The 23872-nt window shown below is 36.9% G+C and overlaps 1 protein-coding gene across 8 annotated transcripts in view; it reads left to right on the plus strand.

Moving 5' to 3' along the window:
* The window catches only part of LOC139136937 (echinoderm microtubule-associated protein-like 2), a 54248-nt gene that overhangs the window by 24092 nt on the left and 6284 nt on the right, over positions 1-23872 (plus strand). For 3 of the 8 annotated variants that reach the window (XM_070704801.1, XM_070704803.1, XM_070704806.1), the window contains exons 2-12: positions 1650-2417; positions 7132-7339; positions 7812-8370; positions 8953-9102; positions 9762-9831; positions 12854-12955; positions 13594-13689; positions 19972-20112; positions 20789-20836; positions 22984-23080; positions 23454-23626. In XM_070704801.1, coding sequence (XP_070560902.1) covers positions 1650-2417; positions 7132-7339; positions 7812-8370; positions 8953-9102; positions 9762-9831; positions 12854-12955; positions 13594-13689; positions 19972-20112; positions 20789-20836; positions 22984-23080; positions 23454-23626 — 2412 coding nt within the window. Of the gene's footprint in view, positions 1-1649; positions 2418-7131; positions 7340-7811; positions 8371-8952; positions 9103-9761; positions 9832-12294; positions 12322-12853; positions 12956-13593; positions 13690-14460; positions 14488-19971; positions 20113-20788; positions 20837-22983; positions 23081-23453; positions 23627-23872 lie in introns of all 8 variants that reach the window. The other 5 variants (XM_070704802.1, XM_070704805.1, XM_070704807.1 and 2 more) reach the window with 3 other exon arrangements.

A 23872-nucleotide genomic window follows, 5' to 3' on the forward strand; every position in this document is an offset into this window, starting at 1 on the left:
TTTTGCACTTTTCCTTTGTTAAAAGCCGTCCATCTTGACATAGCTGTTTTAAATAAACACCTTGGAGATCGAGTTCCTTTTCAGTCGATATGTTTGCATCTACCGTAACGGTGAAGCGCATGGCATATTAATGTATCTGCCAACGCTTTTCTCATCACTGTGAATGAAACCAATTTGACGGGTGTAGCACATCTAGATGTGATCAGAATTCATTTTCCAAGCTGACAGCGGGACTGCGATCTTAAAATTAGCAAAGGTGAATCGCGACATGAGCTACCGATATGAGTATTTTGACAGTTTTAACGGATTCAATTCGAATACTCATTGGGTCAATATCGCGTAAATCAACACTGCCTATAAGTAGCACAGGATGAGAACAAGAAACCTGGTACCATTATTTCGAAGTTGCCCCGTCCTTCATCGCCAAAGAACGAAAACACACTGGAGTGATTGTATAGGACGCCTATCACTAGGAACAAATGTTGTTCACAGCGATCGAAACTATTAATAATTTAAGCGGCTTGTCTGTTTTTGACCGCTCTGATGACTCAAGCAAATGTTTAATTGACGCAGTGATATTTGTTCTGCGTTGAAAAAATACATCATTAATCACAGCTTACATTAAAATTGTTGTGTAGTGGATTACTTACAGATAGTTACCATTTACTTTAAAAAGAACAAGACAGACAGATAGGCCTGTAGCTAGATAGACAGACAGACAGCAGACATAGATAGAACAAGATATATAATTCATTCTATTATAATCGTAATAGTTGAGATTGTTCTTGTATAAACAACGATTATTATCATTTTAATGAAATTATTCATTGATTATTAAGTCAATTAAGTAGTGTTTATGAACTAAAAAAAACAACGCCAAGAGTGAATAAGATAAAAGTTAGAGAAGATCATTTAAAATCCTCAGACTAGAAACCCTTTGGCGTTAACCTACCCCTCATGTATGCAATTCTATTTTAATGGGCCAATAGATTTTCGGGGCCCAGAAAGAATGCTTTTCTTGTATTTACAACCACGAACTGAGTGTTTGCTTTAAAAGATGCGAAAATGTAATTTTCATAGAATTGACACGAATCGGAAGGATTTGATCCATTTCCGTCATTCGTACATTAACTCTGACACTGAGCGTTGGTATGTCAATAAATTTCATTGTGTTGTCTATCACTCAGTTTTTTTTTCAATTTCTACACGGTTGTGCTGTAGACGACATTATCTGCAATTATGATAATGTGCGTCGCCTTTCAAAAGTGAATGAATATGTTGCCATGACGGTAAACAGCGACATGAATTTTTGTGTTTATGCTTCACCGCGTTGTCAGGACATGACGTCTCGCGTGATATGTGGTGCGACCAGAGCAAAGGAACGCTCCTGGTCTCAACATCTTGACTTGGTCTGACGGTTCCAAATTTCGTTGCACCGTTAAATATCGTGTCCTGAGTTTGACTGGATTATGCTAATAACCTATTGACTTGTGAGTAAGCGATCCCTTTCAAAAAACTCGAATGATTGCTCACGAACCAGAAATTTGCATCTGAACGCAGTCAAACTCACCCCGCCAATCGATGATACCATAGCCCGCTATTGTTACGCTGTTTCGTCAGTTTACTATCTCTGGTCTCTGTCTCCACAGAACTCCACCGAAGAGGACGAGGAGGACTTTGACGACCATGGCGGCGACAGCTCGCAGGACGCCGATGACGAGTCGTGGGAGTACGAAAGCAAGACGATGATGACCCCGAGCCAGGAGACACTTCTGCAATCGCCGCAAGCCCACACGGGACAGCCTTTACACAAGGAAAGTAAGGGCAAACGAATCACTTTCTTCCGAAATGGGGACAGGCATTATAAAGGACAGACCATCCCGGTGAACCATCGGAACTTTCCGAGTTGGGAAACTTTGCTGGTGTATCTTGGCGAGAAAATAAAACTACCCTACGGTGTGCGAAATGTGTACACTCTTAGCGGCAGGCTCCTCGGAGACATTTCCGAGTTGGAACACGGCAAGGGATATGTGTGCGCGAGCGGAAACTTTGTTTCGGGAATTCCGTACGGACAATCAGGGGAAAGGTACTGGCAAAACAGGAAACCGACGGGCGGGATCCGGCGGGCGGACAAGCCCCTCTACCAGAGGCAGGACCCACCGGGGATGCTGGGAATCAATGTGTCGCCAATCCCCGGCGGATCCCGTGCCAGCAACGAGTCGCCGACGAACTCGCAGAGATCAAAGCCCCGTGTGATCACGGTGATCAGCAATACGCACAGAGACAGCAAAGCCAAGATACTGCTGAACGCTAAAACGACGCAGAGCTTTGAAGAGGTTCTCCGGGACATGACACAGGCACTGACGATGAGGACGCCACCGATTCGATCACTGTACACATGGAAAACTGAAGAACGGGTAAGTTGTGTAAACTTTGTTTACATTACAGACCAACACGATTGGAATAATTTGGGATGATGGGATTTTCATATTTTTCAAATTTCTCAAAAGTGTTAGGTGCCCTATTGCTGAATGTTGCAATATTACAAATTACTCATAAAAACAAGCGTGTAACTTAAAAGGAAAAGCAGATAAGCTTACATTTGCAGATTAAATAGACATTACTTCACCATCCAATTATCCCGAATTAGTTCCAATCGTGTTGACCATAAAATCAATCAATCGAACGTTTATAGACTGATTAACCGAATGATTATTTATATAAATTAAAGTGCGATATATATATATATATATATATATATATATATATATATATATATATATATATATATGTGTGTGTGTGTGTGTGTGTGTGTGTGTGTGTGTGTGTGTGTGTGTATGTATGTATAAGTGAAGGAATGTGCTCAATAGTCATACACACTTAGCAGAGAAACCTAACATATAATGAGTTCGAGTACATAGCTTAAACATGTCATTGATCTGTACTCGATCTCATGACATATATACATACACACACATACATATACTAGGGTTGCTGGAGAATTGATTTTACCATCATCAGGAGACCTGTGAATATATATATATATATATATATATATATATATATATATATATATATATATATATATATATATATATATATATATATATATAAGTGTGTGTGTATCTATCTATTATCTATGTATGAATTAATGCATGTATGTACGACTTTTCGAAGTCAATGTGTTCTTTAAATGCTTCCATGTTCTTCCTGAGTAACCAACAATTCTACAACCCAGAATATCTAGGATTCAAAATAGAAATCAAAATTATTTGTATTGTAGAATAGTACTTCTCTAATTTGTGTCGTAGTGCTCTCTTTCGCTACCTCTCTACTTGTTTATGAAATGCAAAGCAATATCGTCGTTTACTGAATTTACTTTACACATCAGACATTGTCTGGTTTAAAAATCCGCAACATTATCCTTATAGAAGCAGGGAGAGATGCTATCTACAGACAGACAATGACCTTGTGCCATGTTAGTTCGTAGCCTAGCAAACTCTGTAATGTTACTTGGACAAGGGATGATGTCATTGGAAGCGGGAGACCATTCCTCTAAAGATTTTTTTTTATAAAAGGGGGCTTTGAAAAGTATCGAAAGGGAGAGAAAATATCCGAATCGAAAAATATCTTTCTGTTCGAGTTTTAAGTAAGCGCAGTTTGCCAATACAACCGATCAATAAAACCCTTTTAACAGGAAAACAAAAATATTTTCAGTGTATAGTCTGAGTCTTCAGTGGCAGCTTGCGAACGATAACGACAACAGCGGTATGTAAGAACCTTTTCACGAAGTCACTCGCAGTTTAACGATTACTGTGTAAATGAAACGCCTCGGGTCGTGTACACGATCAATTGTCAAACCCAGGGGAGGACGCGGTTTAGAATAAAAAGGTTCACTATATCAAGTCGCAAAGGTGTTCCATTCAGTAATCGACCTTTTTACGACCAGTGCCCTCAAAACAGGTCCATTTTGCGACCACTCCCATGGCAGAGCGCTTTGAAAAGAAAAAAATGAGAAAATCACGCTACACTGAGGGACGCTTAATTTTATAGCAATTTATAGACATGATTATTATCCGCACTCGTTTTCAATGCTTTCAAATTATTTCCCACTGTCAGCACGCATGTGACAAGTCTGTAATTTTCGCATGTTACCATAGCAACAAAACACGCCCTGTGAATGGGCCATCAGCTGTCGTGCAAAGGTGACATCCGAATGAATGAGCGAGTCTTTTATGCTACATCTGTCAGCAAAATTAGTCTCACCTTTCTTATTCAGAACTGTCCATCAAAAGCTGCTCGTTTTGTGATTGAGGAGACACAGCTGTATTGATGGCGCGCTTTTTATAATTTCAATGGGGATGATGAGCCTAGCAACCTTCCTTTCAATCATAAACACAGAACGTTCTATTTCAACTCCATGTCAATAGTTGTCTCTGCGCTTCTATTTACGTGGCAGTCGTTGGTGTCTACAGTGTTGCAGTAAAAATATATATATATATATATATATATATATATATATATATATATATATATATATATATATATATATATATATATATATATATATATATATATAAACCAAGGACATAAATGTAACCGATATGAGCTTATAGCTCCACTACAGTGACGAGGTTTCTACAAAAAGTCCAGTTCGTTTATTTTCAATTTTTTACCTCGAAATGAGGACGGTGAAATCGTGAGCACGTCGTCAGTCGATTTGCTGTCTATGTTTATCAGCATTCGCTGTTACTCAAGTCACCAAATCGTACAAAAGCCTTTCAAACTTGACAGCTTGTCAACGAATTCATTTTGTTTCCAAAGAACCTATGCTATTATTCGTCACGAAAAATGAAAAGTCGCGATTTCAGCCATACCCGTGCATTGTATAGCTTTGAATCGTTTGACAGGCGTGCGACTTCTGGTTGGGTAATTTCCAAATTATGGGGCCAGCTCAACAAGGAGGCATCTGTAAATCTGCAAGCTTACTGAAAATTTTCTAATGTTTTTTGAAACATTTTAATTATACTTTCCTTGTTAACCAACTAACCTTCTCAAATGTGTCCCGACAGTTTCGATACGTATGAAAAATCCTGCAAAGAAAAAATTATCACCTTTTAGTAAATTAGATTAGTATTTTCAGGCTCTCCTGTTCAATCTCCAAAATTACGCAAATCAGCACAAGTGCCAGAACTTTGCCTTGCTTATTCCGTGATCTCAGCACTGTCCTCACCTAACTGTACTGTCTCCGTCGTGAACTGTTTTGGGTGACTTCGAGGCGATGACGTAACGCATTGTAAATAATACACACCTGGGCGACTTGCGCGCGAGAAATCACGCCATTTAAGTTGTCGTCATGGTAATCAGTGCTGTCTTTGAGTGACCCAAGTTGTTTGTTGGGCTAACTCGACACGCAAGGAAAATGTCTGTTTGTAGACCAACGGCAGCTAGTGTCTACCTTGCTGTTCACATAATTGTAGCCCTTGGTTGGTGTGGGGATTGGGCTTCTGTCGTGCGGCTCGCGCCTTGCCCCAACCAGGGGCGCGAGCCGCACGACAGAAGCCCAATCCCACACCAACCAAGGGCTACAATTATTGCAGCTAGTGTCTACCTTGCTGTTCACATATTTGCATAGCGTGTCGCAGCATCGCAGCGTATTAAAGTTATACATTGCGACAATATTGTGTACTTGGCCTCGCTTGGACGAGTTTTTTATGTCGACTTGGAAATCCACGCTTAAAAATCTGGCCAAACATACTTTTGGATACCGTGATTATTTCAACGTTATTGACCGAGCAATTTTCGGAGATGAAACGCTTATGAAAGAAATTTGAAATAGATGCACGCCCTTCAACAAATATGACAAACGTTGGCTCTGGTACACAGAATACCACAGTATGGAGGCGTGGGGTTGAGTGACTTATGTTAGGTTTTCACTGACAACTTGGATAATGAGTGAGAAACCGTCTCGCGTGAGAACGCACAACTAAAATGATTAATTGCCTGAAGGAATATTGAGTTTATGCACGACAATCAAACAGTTTCCGTTCCGGTGGCATCGGTGAAGCCACACTATTTTTCTAAAGCAATGTCCCAGTCGAATACAGTGTTTATCGCAAGCTTGGCGTCGCCTAGCAACACTCTCTAGTCGCGTAAAAGGTCATCTATAAAGATGACTACTTTAATACTATTTCATGAAAATGCCATCATACTTTACGGGAATGTCATATGGTCTGAAATTAAAAAAAGTGCGATTTTAATACGATACATCGGCTTGAAATACAATATTTAAATTAAAAACATGAGTAATTGCTCTCTCGGGGCTTACTCTGTACGTGATCGCACAGAATAGAGATCAAAATGGATTACATCCTGTCGTATCAGTACTTCAAATAAAGACATTGGACATTATCTCCTTAAAACTCTCGTTTTTGTTGAAGACTTATGGAATATTTTGATAATCACGGTTCTCATCAGCAAATGGAAGTGCTCACAACGTAGTCCTAGCCGTTAATGTCATGTTTTCATCTCTAGCATCTTGTACCATCATCAAAAATTCACACTAAATTGTTAGTGTTTATTATTGAATGTCAGTTCTATTATGTTTCTATTACTAAGGCTGAGTAAGATATTATATATATATATATATATATATATATATATATATATATATATATATATATATATATATATATATATATATATATATATATTCCTCATATATATATATATATTAACTTCCTCATTTGTTTTTGTAACGCTTTCCTTCCCTTCAGAGGAAAGTTGTGTTCAATAAAGAACATAATATATATATACATATATATATATAATATATATATATATATATATATATATATATATATATATATATATATATATATATATATACGCACATATAAATGTATATTGCACTTGCATAACGATGCTAAATTCTTAATGTTTAATGTTTTTAATGTTTCTGACTTCGACTCAGCATATGTCCATGAGTGTGTTTATTTGTAAACACATTAACTTTTCACAGGATGGTTCCGATATGTATTTCTATTTGGTGATAGACTTCAGTTTGTCTTTGAATTTTCCTCTTGTCTAAGTTCACTTTCACAGCCACCTTTTCTCTTCTGAAAAAAACAGGTTCAAAGTTTTACTCAGCTCTTTCGGGACTTTAAAGACCACGACGTGTTCGTCGCATGTGGGGCGGAAGATTTGTTGCGTACTCCGCCGGCGGAGAATGCATGGGTCCGTTCGGAACCTCCGCGACAGAGCGACGTGAGGGGCAGCCAGGTAATAGCACAGATGAAAAAGAAGCCAAAGAAACGACAAAGACAAGACCCACCTCAATGTAAGTGAACAAAAATGTATGTATGTATGTATGTATGTATGTATGTATGTATGTATGTATGTATGTATGTATGTATGTATGTATGTATGTATGTATGTATGTATGTATGTATGTATGTATGTATGTATGTATGTATGTATGTATGTATGTATGTATGTATGTAACTGAAGAATGTATACATGATGAATGCAAGTATGTTTCTACTTAGTACATGACTATATTTATTATGTACCTCGGTAGGTAAGCTTATGTAGGTAGGTTGCCGAGTGGGTAGGTAAGTGTACCAGATTGGTTAATCGCGAGCTAAGTTGATTGGGAAGTTGGTAGGAAAATACAAATGTTTGGAGAGGTACGCACTTATACAAACAGTTTATTATGCAATGCTAACAAATTCGAGACATATTTTATGGAATTTGCCCGTTAGGCATGGCGATTGCAGAAAGTAACATCAATTTCTTCGTTTCTCTTACAGCTTACACGCAACAACCCGGAATGCATTACCCACCGCCACCACAGCAACGCTCCCCAATTAACCGTTACAGTCCCACAAGTACTGATATGTCTCTGGATAGCGGGCCTTTATCGAACAGACAGGGATATGTGTCAGGGAGCGAGGAGAGTTACCCTGGTAACCCGAAACCATTTACATTCAGGGGCCCCCACCCGCGGGAGGAGCTTCTCCCTCCCATGCAACCCGGTCGCAGGCCGCAGAGACAGTACGACGACCTCAGGTATGACCCCAGGAGGGCGCGAGACGAAATGCAGCCTAACAAAGCCGTACAGGTGGCGAACAGTCAGAACTATCCACCTCCAATTGACAGTGACAGGAAAAAACCGTTACATCATCAAAGACACAAAGGCATCCAGGCCGATGGAACGGTTTACAATGATAACAGGCGGCGGAGCAGTTTAGACCCAGTCAAAATCAAGATTCACGGACAGACAAGAGAGTTTTACCCACCGTCGAATGTGAACACACGCTATCCCGACCCTAACACCAGACCGGACAAAAAGTTAAAGCTGGAGTGGGTGTATCCTTTGCAAACAGATTTACAGTGTTGTGCTAATGACTTTTTCTACGACATTGATGCACACATTCACGAACATATAAACAAAAAGGAGAAAATATTACATAGATAAATACTGTAAATAGGTATATTGATACATTGATCAATACATGCATACATACATACACACACATACATACATACATACATACATACATACATACATACATACATACATACACACACACACACACACAATACATACATACATACATACATACATACATACATACATACATACATACATACATACATACATACATACATACACACACACATACACACACAAACACACATACATACATACATACATACATACATACATACATACATACATACATACATACATACATACATACATACATACATACACACACACACACACACACATACATACATACATACATACATACATACATACATACATACATACATACATACATACATACATACATACATACATACATACATACATAATATTTTATGCCACATAATCTCAGTTACATTTAGGATGTTCACTTGTAAATCCCTTGACCAAATCATCAGTTACGGTTACCGTGGTTACGATGCTCGTTGCAATCTCCACGTCATCGAGTCCGGGGAGATTGCATATTTTGTTGGTGCTGTGGCCGTCCTCTATGACCTTGATCTTGACTTCCAGCGTCACTACACAGGTCACAATGAAGATATACAATGGTGAGTGACGATGCAAAGAGTATATTGCAGTTGCCGTGTTGATGTATACTCTGTGATTATCATACTCTGCAGTTCCAACATACTCGGGGGACAAGAAAATGTATTCGTTTTGTCTGAAAAAAAACCCAAAAAAACTGAAACTGTTGTTAAAGATTACAGTCGTCTCTTTAACATTGAAATCAGGTTACAATTGAATATTGCTATACCTGTATGCCTGCAACATCTTTGAAACTGAATATTAAAGCACACAAACGTTATTGCTTGATTATTTTGACTTGTAATTCGGTCCTTTTCTTTCTTAGGCAAGACAGTATTACTTATTTGGAAGCATATTTGACAACGTAACGTGATACTTTTGCATTCCTTTAACAGTATTTTTGACATCGATGAAAGACTTATAGAAAAATAGCTGTTCTTATTTCTAATTATATCATGCACAGAGCTGTATTTCATTTGAGAGGTCAAAAAACCTACAAACTACAGATTTGTGGCACTGTGGTCGCGCAAAAGATTTGACTGAGTGTCCAAGCATGACATTTTTGGCAGTCATACCACTCAAACGTGACCGTTATGTCCCTCAGAAACAACTGCATGAATGAGTTTGTCCTCACGTAATCTTATTGCACTAACACATCGTCATTTCTGCCCTCCTCTTGCAGCATGGCGGTTCACCCGACCGAAAATTACATAGCAACGGGTCAGATGGCCGGCCAGCTCCCTGATTCGACGGTAAGTACAGATAAACCATAACGTATTCATTACTGATAGGGCGCATCGTCATCATTATTCGATAATATCAGACAATTTAAGTAAGGAATTGTGTATTATACAGGCGCTAAACCTGGTTGTTGCCAGAGGTGACAGTCATGAATATTTCGTAAGACCCAAACAAGACCCAAACACGCGGAGAAATTTGATTTATTTGTTTATTTACAACAGTTTGGTTGTTAACTTTTCAGTAGCGAGACAACCAATAAAAGGTCGGTTTTTACTGAGGTCTCCAATACTAGTTTCGAGAGTCAAGATTTCATATTCAAGTAGCTTTGAGCAAAACATGGTATGCATTCTTGGCTGGCCCTTGTTAAACAGCGAACAAGAGCACTTCATGTTCGATCGATCTCAGACATATGTGTTTACTTTTCGCCTTATTTCTTCGAGATAAGTATGAGAACAGGTGTAGCTATCCCATAAATTCTTCATCCGCGTAATATTTCAGCACCACACCTAAAGGTGTACGGCGTGGACAAAGGCTGTCGACGTAATTCAACTCTGGTTGGCAACACTTCAAAACACTTCAAATTATGATCGTCTAGACAAGGTCTTGTTTTATCTCACAGCAATTACATCCATCAAATACTTGCTAGGTCAATATTTACGTTGGCAACCGTGAGTGTACTGCCATATATATTTCATTGAGGCGTACAATGTCCATGCGCTAATAAGGAGTAACCTGAGAGGTCTGAATTGTTATTCTCTAGTTAAGAGTGATCTATGGAGCCTTGTACACCTACCCCTACAACACTTGGGATGGTGCAGTTTTTGAAATATAGTTCCGGGGAAATAACCGACCATTCCCTCGTGACGTATTATTTATCGATCAGTGACGGATGACAAGTAATTTATGGTAGCACTTAGCTGATTAAAATAATTCCACTCTTTAGTCATATAATTTTATTTGGATACATGCTCTTCCAATCGGAATACCAACACGGTGATCCTCGCTGTGAAATAGAGAGTTGTTCATACCTTTACTGTAAGATGTGTTACAAACTTTCCCTCGGTAGATTTAAAACTCTTGTTTCAGGGGTGATTTGTAATATTTCATCAAATCATATCATATCATATCATATAATATCATATCATATCATATCATATCATATCATATCATATCATATACCTTACTAGCCTATATTTTTAATGCCATTTGCCATATCACATCCTTTCATTCCACGTCATATATCCTATCACATCATGTCATATCATTTCAAATCTCACCAGGCCTTCGGTGGATTTTGTAGGGAAATTTGAAAATTTTGTAATTGGTTTTGCTACACGGTCTCATCTAGTAAATGATCACGACAGAAAATACAATAAGAAAGAAAATACATTCTACACAAATAAATCTTTATCTTATTTGAATCGTCAGCGGTGTTTTCTGATTTTAATAAGCGTTAATTGTTACCATATCCATGCTAGTAAACGTGGCGTGCGGTGGCATACCAATTCTTTTAAATTCGTACGTTGACACGACGAATGAGTGACGCTGCATTGAAGGCCCGTTGGCTGTCACTTTTAACAATATTTTCAGTAGTTTTGTTTCATCCATTCGATGTCTGAATTACCTTGACCTACTTCCCACAGCGTGTCGAAATACCAAGTATTTGGCTTGCCAGTTTAGCGTGCCAGTGTGTGACTTGATTTGCATCAAGACCGGACCTGAAATATATTTATCAACAACAACAATGCATGTCACAAACATAGAGTCCGTATCGACAAGCCGAATACTAGGTATATCAATACGCCGTGGAATGAAAATAAATATGGGAAATAAAACTTGTTGAATTATTGTAAAAAATTAGTCTCTGTGGTAGGTGCAGCTGGGAAAAAATGAAAATATAAAGGTGTCCTCAGTAAAATAAAAATGATATTTTTTTTATTTCTTTTATGACAGAAGGGAAACATGAAACTCAGAAATAAAATTCAAAAATTGGTTGTTTAAACCTTTCCACGTCACACCTTTACTTACGACATTATCTGGTCAAAAGTTTCCAGCCAGCATTTAAGAACTGAAATGGGTTGATGCAAAAGCTCTGTATTCTAAATCATGCATGTATGTCATATTCAAACTATCGACCTTATGTGATAATGTTGATCTCATACATATTATTTTTCCAAATATATTAGGTCTATACACTACAGTACATTGTCGTTTTCATGCTGGCTTTCTTTCAACAGTTTCTTACACTGCAAATTTTCGCAATTTAACAGTGTGCACTTATCATAACCTTACTTTCGCTGTGCGTTTAAATAATTGCATGGGATGCTTTGCTTCTTAACTGTCTTGGTTACTGTACGTGGCAAACACTGTCCGTGGAAGGTCGTTGAACTCCGCGCCGCGGTTGCCAGGCAACATGCCTTACCCAATCTAATCCACTTTAATGAACCCCATTTTTATTTTCTCTGCCCTACTAGCCTGAGGATGTTGCAATGTGTCACGATGTAAGTAAATCAGCACCCATAGCAACCGGTTGTCATAGAGACAATGATCGAATGAGAGCTGCCAATATGGCCGACTTCTTTTCTTATATAGCTGAGCCAAATTAACTCATACTTCAACTATTTTCTCTCGCAATTTCCCCTTTTCTCAACAACCTCGAGTGCTGGATATAACCTGCCATTTCAAAAGCTAATATATTAGGCACAATAACGACCTCTGTTTGCTTTGATGTTGTCTGTCTTTGCTGTTTCTCGCCTGCTCATTTTACGGTCATATCAAGAAATGGGCTCCTTTGTATGTCGGTCAATATCTCCATGGTTTCACCAACCCTACCTTGTCATTAGAGAAAAACTCTTTGGGAATATAAACTACTTTTCGCGTGTGCGTGTCTGTGTGTGACTAATACTTCAATGGTTTATGGACATTTCAGATACTAAAATAACCCTGGAATCTCATAATAATTGGTACGATTTCTAGTAAGTCTGTTTTTGTGAACATAGAAGTGCATTGACCTTCCGTTTTTCTGTTTCACAGGCTCACATTAGAGTGTGGGAAACGGAGACACTGTGCACCCATGCCATTCTTGGTTTAGAAGTCTTTCAGACAGGAATAGTATCGCTAAACTTTTCAGTTGAGGTAAGAGTGTCTGTATTTTGCTAGACAACTCTCTCTCTCTCTCTCTCTCTCTCTCTCTCTCTCTCTCTCTCTCTCTCTCTCTCTCTCTCTCTCTCTCTCTCTTTCTCATGTGCGAAATATGAGTCCCCAAATTCATATTTTTTTCGTTCAGTTGAACATCTTCCTTCCAGTAAATCATCGACATCGACAATTATCAATTTCCTCGTCAGGTGATATGCGTCTCCAAAGTGAAAGATTTAACTATTTGCTCGACCTTTCCTTGATGAAACTTTCTACTATTCTCATACCAAATGGAGAATGACAATCGGGCACCATCGTACAAAGTTTGGTACTACAGAAACAAATACCTAACATTTACCGATTTTGAAATTCAAAATGGCCACCATCCCTGTGTTAACTCAATATGGCAAAATGGAATTGTCGATTTTCGAAGAAGTAGGGCGTTTGAAATTTTTCCTTACTCCTATGAGCACCCACAGGTGCTACACTAGGAAAGTTTTCGAAAAAATTGTGAGTCCAAAGATCTGTCCCCGAGGCGCATTCTACCTTATAGGGCACTAAGAGCTTGCGCAAACTAGCTTTACAGAATTGTTCCCATTTGTAACAAGTACGTTGCACCTTCTTATTATACAACGCAGAACTCTGGTGAATGGCTGGTTGTCCTCGATGAGGGCGATAATCATGTTCTCAGTGTCTGGGATTGGAACGACGATAAACTCATCGCGAATACAAAGGTAAAAATAAATTATAACTTTTTTTATCAAGTTTTGCTCTTTCACACATACCTTCAAAGTCGTATTTGTGTAGTCCTGATAGAGTCACAAAATCCGTCTTTGAAGAGTTGTTCTCCGAGACCGACATCGAGAAGTGCCAGTTACCTAAGACGCTAGTTTCATGTTGAACTTGATCACGGAATGTGTGTGTTCAATTTACATTTCTTTGAACGAGAATTTAGGTCATTGGTCCATTTTTTTAAAGTTCGTAGATATTACATGCTTATGAATTACACACCCATCCAATAATCAAAGCGAAATCAAATTTCAGTCGCACAAGACGCTAAAAAATTGAAAAAACCAACGTTTCTTTGAGGGTATTGTGCCACATGTTTTTGACGAGAATGTAGCTGGATCTCTGCCAAAAATGTTTTCATCATTTTCATCGCTTTCGTCATTTATTAATATGCATGAGGCATGACTGCTCACGTGATTTGCGATGTTAATTTCAATTCAGTACTGCTGATGTACATCTGCACAGTGATCACTTCGTGTGCGCTGCCTGCAAATTGCGCAGCGTTCTTCGAATACATAGGCGCCCTCAATTGTTGATACACACTTATCTGTTCGTCTATGAAATCAGGCATTCCTTATAGCTTCAGAATATTTCAAAACATTCTCAAATCCAGTAACCTTCCATGCTTGTCATTTCATTAATCACTTGTTCTGCATAATAATATTAATTTGATCTGTTTTGCGACATTTTAACCTTGTTCACTGTGCTTACGCTAGGAGTATATGGTGAATAAAATCTCTGAGGCAAGTGTTTTTGTCTTGATTTCATTAAAAATAAACTTAGTCGTGTGTTTAGGGGTTTTTTTCCTTCTATGGTGTATCTGTGTGTCTTTGCTCTAACCTCTTTGCTCTTTTTGACAACGCACGCTGAATCAAGGTCAGTTGAGCTGTCAATTGCAGTACACGCGTGTAAAGGGCCGGGAATTCTGGGTAATTTGATAAAACAGAGTCGAAAAGAGCTAAAAACCAACCTTCAATGTCATGATGTTGATGATTCGATGAAAATTTCAATTGCTAAAGACAATGCACGTTCAAGAATTTGCGCTTGTACCTCCGCTCGACTGACTATAGAATCGTCTCATTTTGCTAAATGCACTAAACATTAATATTCAAGGCGAATCTCTTCACGTCAAGAATATCAACTCGCACAGAGACATATAATCAATTTGCTTTTCCATACTCGAACTTATGCTTTTAGTCCAGTCAATCTAAGCCAAAAAAGGGGTTAACCTAGGACTAATTGCAACAGAAATTATTTCTTCACCATGTATTTTGGAAAGGTCCTAGAAATAACATACTAAAAGTATAATAAAATCTAAGGGGTGCAACAGTGCCTAATTTGCATAAATGTAAAGGGGGCTCATGGGTATAAAATTGTCGCTGATAGATGGTTTCTACTTAAAATATGTGGCTAAACATGATTTTGATACAGGTTTTTTGGCTTATTTGTCTCCTTTTTGGTCTAGGCAATGTTGTTGAAAATATTTTGTCGTCATAGAAATATTCCTCATTTGCATAAATCCAATATGGCCGCCACAACACTTCACTTTTCTTAGTTTTTCTCGAATTAATAACTATTTTTAAGCTACTACTGACAGCAATAGAATAATTTTTTCACATTGTATTTTAGACAAATCCTAGAATAACATACTGAAAGCCTAGTACTATCCAGAAATGTAAACAATGCCTAATTTGCATATATGTAAAAAGATTATGGTTACAAACTAGGTGCTGATAGAATGTTTCTGCTAAAAATAATTGACTAAACATGATATGTTATGCAGGTTTTTGGCTTATTAACCTTGTTTTTGGTTTAGGTAATGTTGATGGAAATATCTAGTCGTCATAGAAATATTCCTAATTTGCATAAATCCAATATGGCTGCCACAACCTTCACTTTTCTTTGTATTTTTCCCAATTAATAACTATTTTATGCTACTTCTGACAGCAATAAATTATTTATCCACTTTGTATTTCAGAGAAGTCCTACAATGACAAACTAAAAGCCTCGTACAATCTAGAAATGTAAACAATGCCTAATTTGCATATATGTAAAAAGATTATGGTTACAAACTAGGTGCTGATAGAATGTTGCTACTAAAAATATTCGGCTAAACATGATATATGCGGGTTTTGGCTTATTAACCTTGTTTTTGGTTCAGCAATGTTGATTAAAATATTTTGTCGTCATAGAAATATTCCTCATTTGCATGAATCCAACATGGCCGCCACAACACTTCGCTTTTCTTTGTATGTCCCTAATTAATAACTATATAAGCTACTTCTGACTGCAATAGAATTAATTTTTCTTTGTGTATTTTAGAGACATACTAAAAGTCCAATACAATCTAAGAGTTATAACATTGCCCAATTTGTAAAGATATAAACGGATAATGGGAGCAATACATTCACTGATAAAAGAAATATGCATATTGAATTGAGAAAAATGCGACATTATGTTCAAGTAATGTATGCATTTATCTTAATTTTTTTTTCAGGCAATATTTTTGAATACATTTTATCGCCCAAGAAATATTCCTAGTTTGCCTAAATCAAGTATGGCTGCCACTGCATTTCACTTAAAAATTATATTTAATCTACACAACAAGTAGTTTTTGTTTCCACTCTGTATTGAATGTATAGAATGACAAACAAAATGACTATTAAGAGGGGAGACAGTGCATAATTTGAATAAATATAAAACTTGGAAAAGGGAACAAAATCGTTGCTGTTAATAGATTTCTTAAAAATATATTCAGCAAATTGATATTTAATTCAAGCAATTTGATTATTTAATGTACTTTTTGTGTTTGTAGGCAATGCATAAAATCATTTAAGATTCCTCATTTTACATAACTGCAATGTGCCCCCCCCCCCACCACTTTACTTTTCCCTTTTTTGACCTATAGTATAAATGACTATATATAATGTTAAAAAACAACGAAGATCATTAGACCTTAATTTTAGTAGGGTCATGGAAGTTACATTTCGCAAGTTTGAAGGCCTGTGTTGGCACCAGATTTTCTCATCAGAAAATTTACCCACCAGATTACAATTTCAATGGAAAACAAAAGGCTATTACACCTCAATCATTCTCTTACAGACTAGAACAAAGGCGATCCCAGGGATCGTGAAAAGTGCATTTAATGATGTTGTGCATACGACAGCTAATTTACCGAAATGCTATATGGGTCATAGATGCTATACAAACCTGGTGCTGACAATCTATCTATGAAAGTGATTTAAGAGATAAGCTGACATTGTAATGACTATATAACATCATTTTTTTTTAGTTCAGGGAATGTTTTCAAATATATCTTACAGCGATAAAAAATTCTTATTTGCATTTGTCCAATAAGTCAACCATGTCACTTCCTTTTTCTAATCGGAACATGAATTATTTCTTCACCTTAAGTCCTTAAAAGGTCCGAGAAAGGCATATTCAAAGTCTAATACAATCTACATTGTGAAAAGGGCTAATTTTAAAAGATTTTATAGGAAATGCCTACACTGTATTAAATGTAATAATTGAATTTTGAAATGTTTTACAATATCGTAAAGAGAGATTGGAAGTTTTTACTAACATTGCTAAATATATGTTACCTAATTTTGAGCGATTCCTCGTGTGCATAAATCCTATATGATGACCATTAAAATATTTTTCTTTAATTTTTCAATTGACGTCAACTTATTTTAATTAATTATATTATCAGTAAAATGAGAAGTTACATTAAGAGACACTACTTGTTTAAGTTATTTAATACTTTAAATTCTTCCTATCGAAAGATGTCAATTTTATAACTTGAATGAACATTTTGCTCAGTACAAAGAAATTGACATGGTTATTTATTTTCTGTGTATTTTAACTCATTGTAATGATTATATACTAATAGGGCCTACAGAATGAAAAGTCCTGTAAAAATAAACAATGATTGATTCGTATAGTTCATTTCAATTATCTAGAGAATTTGCATGATGTCAATAACATTGGGAACTTACTGGAAGATTTGGATTTTCTTAATGCATACCAAAATGTTTGGCCAAATAACCAACACTTTGTACGAAGCGAGGCTGAAGAAAATTTAGGTTTCAGCTCTATTTTCTTTTATTTTCACCCTTACCGGTATTACTATTTATAGATTAAGTGTTTGTAAAATGTAATTAAAGACCAGGTTGTGTGGTCACCGGTAAATCAGATATACTTTTGACTCTGCGCAACTTGCCTGTTCATGCCACATACAGAAATTTATGATAACAATGATAAATAAATTATAATGATCATGATGATATAGAGGTACAATTGTTATACTATACTGCCAATTATCATGAAATATGGATAAGGAAAGCTGTTCCTTTATAAGCTGAAAGATATTACAATAATCAAAGGACACTGCATTTCTCAACATTTTGAAATTTCTTGAAGACAACAATTGAAAATTAGTATAAAGTCATATAATGGACTGCAGAGAGCGATTTCCTGTTTAATCTTACCGTACACAGCCATAGCATTTGAGGAAAAACTGAAAAAATCTGTTGACTGAATAATCTAAATCACTGGTAAAAGCAAATCTAGATACTTTTCATAATGTTACATGGTCTAGCTGCTCTTTCAAATTTTCATGACCGTGAAACAAGAATTAAGAAACAAGAATTGGTTATCCTGTATTTTGAACCTTATGGAAGTCTCACCTCAGATTGGCCAGAGTCTCAATTCCTTGTCATGAGTGATCGATCTTATTGGTAATAATACAAAAGTATAATAATATGCAAATGGAAGTCCATTACATAGCAGCCCCATGAGTGATACTTGTACATCTAAGATCTGATATGATACGCAGTACAATTATATCATCCCATGCTTCACATCTTTTCATTGAATTGCCCTTCCCCATACTTATGGGTTCTACAATGAACTGCTGCAGCATGAATTACCCCGACAGAAAGCGAAATCTAGACTTTCTGTTGTCAACGAAAGGATTCTGGCTGTAAACAAATGAACCACCTAGAGGAAGATGTAAACAGAGAGGAAGAGGAAGAAATTTTGATATGATAATGACCATCATAATGATTGTCATCACCACTACCATCATGGTGATTCAAATGATGTTCGTATTTATACTAATGATAGTTTAATAATGAGAAAGATGATTCAGAGGCACAACTGTTAAGTGTGGTGAACCATTTATTAGTAACTGAATATTTCCATCGTCATTGAAGATAGTGACCAAAAGCATACGATATTCCTTCAAAAATTTTACTGCAATCGAACATGTTGTAGGAGAAAATGACTGAAAATGACAATTGATGTCAAATTATTGAACACGTCCAATGATTTTTTATGAATACCCTTATCTTCATAAAAGAAAGAAGAATCTCCAAAGAAAGAATTCTGATTCCTTTTATTTAAACAGTAATGTTCTGAAACTCATCTCTTTATTCATTGCATTTCTGAATAACCAGAAAATGTCAATGGAAGCTATTGTAGGCTTATTGTATTCAGAAGACCGTTTGTGTCAATTATGCAAATTAGGCCTTTGTATTAAAATAATTAACATGCAAATTAGGTCAACCTCATTTGTTTAGGTAATTTTTGCAAAAATTTAACAATTTCATAGAGAAGAAAAATTGTTTAAATATGAGCTTAAACATTCATTTTGTCTGAAATAGTGGAAAAACTGCGAATATATGCAAATTACGTAATTTGCATAATCTTTATTGTTCAAGACATTTAGAAAATAACTTGTTGAACCTTACTAAATTGTGTTTCAATGAAAAAAAGTCACTTGAATTCAGTTTAGATGCTCAAAATGTGAGTATAGCAGTCATTTTAAAGGCAATATATAGCTAATTTGAATATATGCAAATTTAACCAATTTGCACCCCTTAGATTTTCCTATACTTTTAGTATGTCATTAGTGAGAGCTTTCTGAAGGTCATGATGAAGAAATAATTTCTGTTGCAATTAGTCCTAGGTCAAACCCTAAATTGACTGGACTATTCTTTAACGTGGTTGCCACGTCGCTAATGACTTCGTGCAACGCGGCTGTAACCCATCTTCACGTGACTGCCGTCACTCCCGCCGTCACTATACTAACACCTCTGCGAGATTTGGCAAAGGTTCTGAATACCACGAACTCATATTTGCTGAAATATTCAACAGACACAAAAATAATTGTAACCGCATTCAATACCGTCAAACGTCAATTTGTAAAATGTTTACTTTTCCAGACCCATCCTGACACCGTGATTTTTGCCGTCTTCCATCCCCATGACGACAGTTGCATCATCACTGGCGGTAAACAACACCTCTACTTCTGGAAACTCATGAATAACAAAATACTGCGCGACAAGAAAAGTGGTGTGTTTGAGGTACGGTTAGGTCTTTGTATAAGCACTCCTTTTTTCTCTTTCACTTCTCTTTCATGTGTAATCTTGTGTCGAATTGTTTAAGTGTTCGTTCGAAATTCAGCGTCTGAAGCAAGACCCTTTTCGACAAACTACATAGAACTCGATTGGAACTAATTTGGGATAATTTGATGGTGAATTAATGTCGGTTAAATCTGCAAATGTAAGCGCATCTGCTTTTCTTTTTAAGTTATACACTTGTTTTTATGAGTAATTTGTAATATTACAACATTCAGCCATAGGGCACCTAACAATTTTGAGAAATTTGATATGAAGATCCAATTATCCCAAATTAGTTCTAATCGTGTTATAGACAGACAGAGAGATGGCGCATCTCATATATATATATATATATATATATATATATATATATATATATATATATATATATATATATATATATATATATATATTATATATATATAAGGGTCATATTATTCATACTTTGGTAATCCCCGAATTATGATTTTTCACAGAGACTAACTTTCATTGCCATGTTGCGCCTTATCAATGAGCCTTGCGACCTTGCAAAACGTAGAGGCTTTTAGGTAACATCTCCTCCAAGAAAGCCCTTTTCTGATGTACGGTACTAACTCAATTTTGTCCGTTTATGTGCTTCTCATTTTTCCCATATGTCCAGTTTAACAAATGGACACACAGTGTCAATGCATCACTGGGTTACCTCCATGTAAGTGAATAATGTTCGACTTCCCAGCGTTCATTTTGGCCAAGTAGAGACCTGCACTTAGTCTAAAACTAAAGATAACGGCACGAAAATAAAAAAAAAATGCATGCACATCCTACCTTCCCTCTGTAACAATACTTGCATCCCAACACCCAATTGGTAAAAGTCCGATGGAGATTAACATGGCATGGACCACGTACCGCGGTTACAGCAAGCCATTTTGATATTCTTAAATTCGAGGGTCGATGCGATGTTCGTTTAGTCCTGATATTTGTGTTTTGAAGTTTCAAATTTTGAAAGAGTGATATCACATTATCAGTTAATCGAACTCATTGGTGATTTGCACATTCTATTGGATATGTTACCAGCTTGTGAAATGATACATAAACAGAAGATCGCACCCTTCATTCGTCTGCCCGTCATAATATCAAATATCATATATTCTTGGTAAAGTTGTCCTTTGTGGGGCTTGCTGGTGCCATTTCACGTTTGCTGCATGATATTTGAAGGTAACAGCATATTGCTGATACTGCTAGACTAGTGTAATGCAAAGGAGTGAACATAAAATTTGATCAGTAATGGCGCCAAACGTCGTTTTAGCAAAAATAAACTAGTCTTTCTTTGGGCTGAATTATGACGATCCCGTCCGTCGACGCCTCAGTCTTCGCAAAGAGAAACTTCCCATATGATTAGCAATTAAGTATCTACTCAAACGCATATTTTATCGTACACTGAACCTAAGCATTAGGATTCGTGTACACTGGTCCGTCAGAATATTACCGTACAATACGTCCGAGTCCGCTTTTATAGGCTGAACCTCGTTTCTTTTGAGTGATGCGCCTGGCCTTAAACCAAGCACAAACTTGATTCCGATCTTACAATCCGAAGTACGCAGTTCATATGCTTTACAAAAGAAAACTATGTAAACTGTGAAACCGTCTGCCAAGAAATAAAAAATAAAGTAAAACATTACACACTACATGTAATTAAATCTACCTCAAACAATATGCATAATTACCAAACCACAGTCCCTCCGGGGAATCGTGACCCAACTTGACGAGGTTGGATGTTAAATCGTCATTCGTTCCCAATCAATGAAGTATCGTTCTGTGTGTAAATTTAATACTTGTGTTTCGGAATGTAGCGTTTCTGTAGAACCTATCCCATGTAAAACTTTGCACATAGCTGTAATCCATGATTATGTTTTCATTATTTTTTTGTCGAAGAAAGCAAGTACGTTTCTTCTTCTTCTCCCTTCACAATGTTGAAATACAAAAGTAAAGACTTACAAAAACAACGCACAACCAATTATATACAATGTGTTTGAGATGACGACAGAATTCGTTCATTTGTGATTTCAATGATAAGTCGGGGAGTAGAATATGAAATTGTATTTCGGAAAAAGGAGCAAAATAATGAAAAATACATCAATATTTACGGTTAAAGAAGCTTTGTAAGTACTTTCACACATTAATGCTTGAGATTCCACTAGTGTCCAGTACACAAGTAAACTGAAAGAGTCCGCCATGTGAGGGCGTTCTGACCGACCTAGGGTTACCGGAGCGCCCTCACACGACTGAATCTCTCATGCTATGGACATAGTACCTATGATAATTTAACTGGTGTGTATATTCGTAGAATGTAATGACCTTATTCTGCTATGTGTCGGGGATAGTCTTTACCGTTAATAGAGAGATTTAGAGAACTTTGAGGCATTTATTTGGTCACTGTGAAATGGTGATTTGGTGTATCAACACACATGGGTATCACTGCCGGCTGCCTTGGCTTCAAATATTTGGTTGTATTAATGGGTCATTGGGCAACATTCGGTCAGATAAAATCAGTATTTACATCATCTGTTCACCCACATGTTCATGCTGAACATTTAAATTTATTAAAACGTTCCTTGTGGTTAATAATCAGGCATTATACCACGCAAAATATATGCTTATCAGTATTGTCCTATTTGTACACAAATGCAATGTGGCAAACAGCGCCCAAACCGGTCAGTTTTCGCAAGGTTCAATGGGATGAATGGTCAATAGCATTTTGTATGACATCAAAAGCCAATAACTCGTAACTGCCCAATAGGTCATGGCAAATTAAGCGAAATTTAATCTGATTCTCGTCTGCTTTCTATTCACAAACAGGAAGACAAACCGAAGTACGTAACTTGCATCGAATTCGCTCAAAACGGTGACGTAATCACGGGCGATTCGAATGGCAGTATAACCGTCTGGTCCAAAGGTAAGACTTATATTTTCCGATGAACTGAGATATTTTGAGAACAAATTTATTCTGATTTCAACATCTAAAACATTGAATCGCGATGCGGAAATTAACGGACTTATGAAATTGCACGTCTGGAAACCGGTTACCCTTGAATCCCATGATTTGATCCATTCAACGACATGTTTCAGAGTGCAAGTAAGATATTTCATAAACTGCCAGGTATGAGTATGAATCGTGGCAAGCAGCGACTAAGGTTTATAAATACCTTTAGATTGTTTTATTAAAACAACATGCTTTAACTCAAAAGTTAACTGAGGAACCTCCATTTATCATGATATTTTTGCTAGGCAAGGTGATAACCGACATTTCAATATTTTTGCCTTTTCAGACTCTGCTAGTGTGTATCGCGCCAAACATCGCATACAGCACGCCCATGAGAAGAGCGTCTTCGCTCTCTGTATGTTGGCAGATGGCACTCTACTGTCCGGTGGTGGCGTGGATCGAAAGCTGATAGCCTGGGATTCTCTGCGTGCTTACAGTTCAGCCAAAGCAGAAAGGGTGGTAAGCAAATGTATTTACCGTTAATTAGCGAGAAAGTATATTTAGTGACGTAATTCATTGAATTTGTTCAGATTTTTATTCTATGTTGTTTTTGAACTAAATTCGATGACACGTACCGTTATGGTCCAGTCAATACGAATAACACACATTCAGAAGAACATTTAAATCACAATCAAATTTCGTCAGTAACTACATCATACACACACAGACACACACGCAGACACACACACACAGACACACAAACAC

Source organism: Ptychodera flava, chromosome 7, assembly GCF_041260155.1.
Source record: "Ptychodera flava strain L36383 chromosome 7, AS_Pfla_20210202, whole genome shotgun sequence".
Classification (NCBI taxonomy): domain Eukaryota; kingdom Metazoa; phylum Hemichordata; class Enteropneusta; family Ptychoderidae; genus Ptychodera; species Ptychodera flava.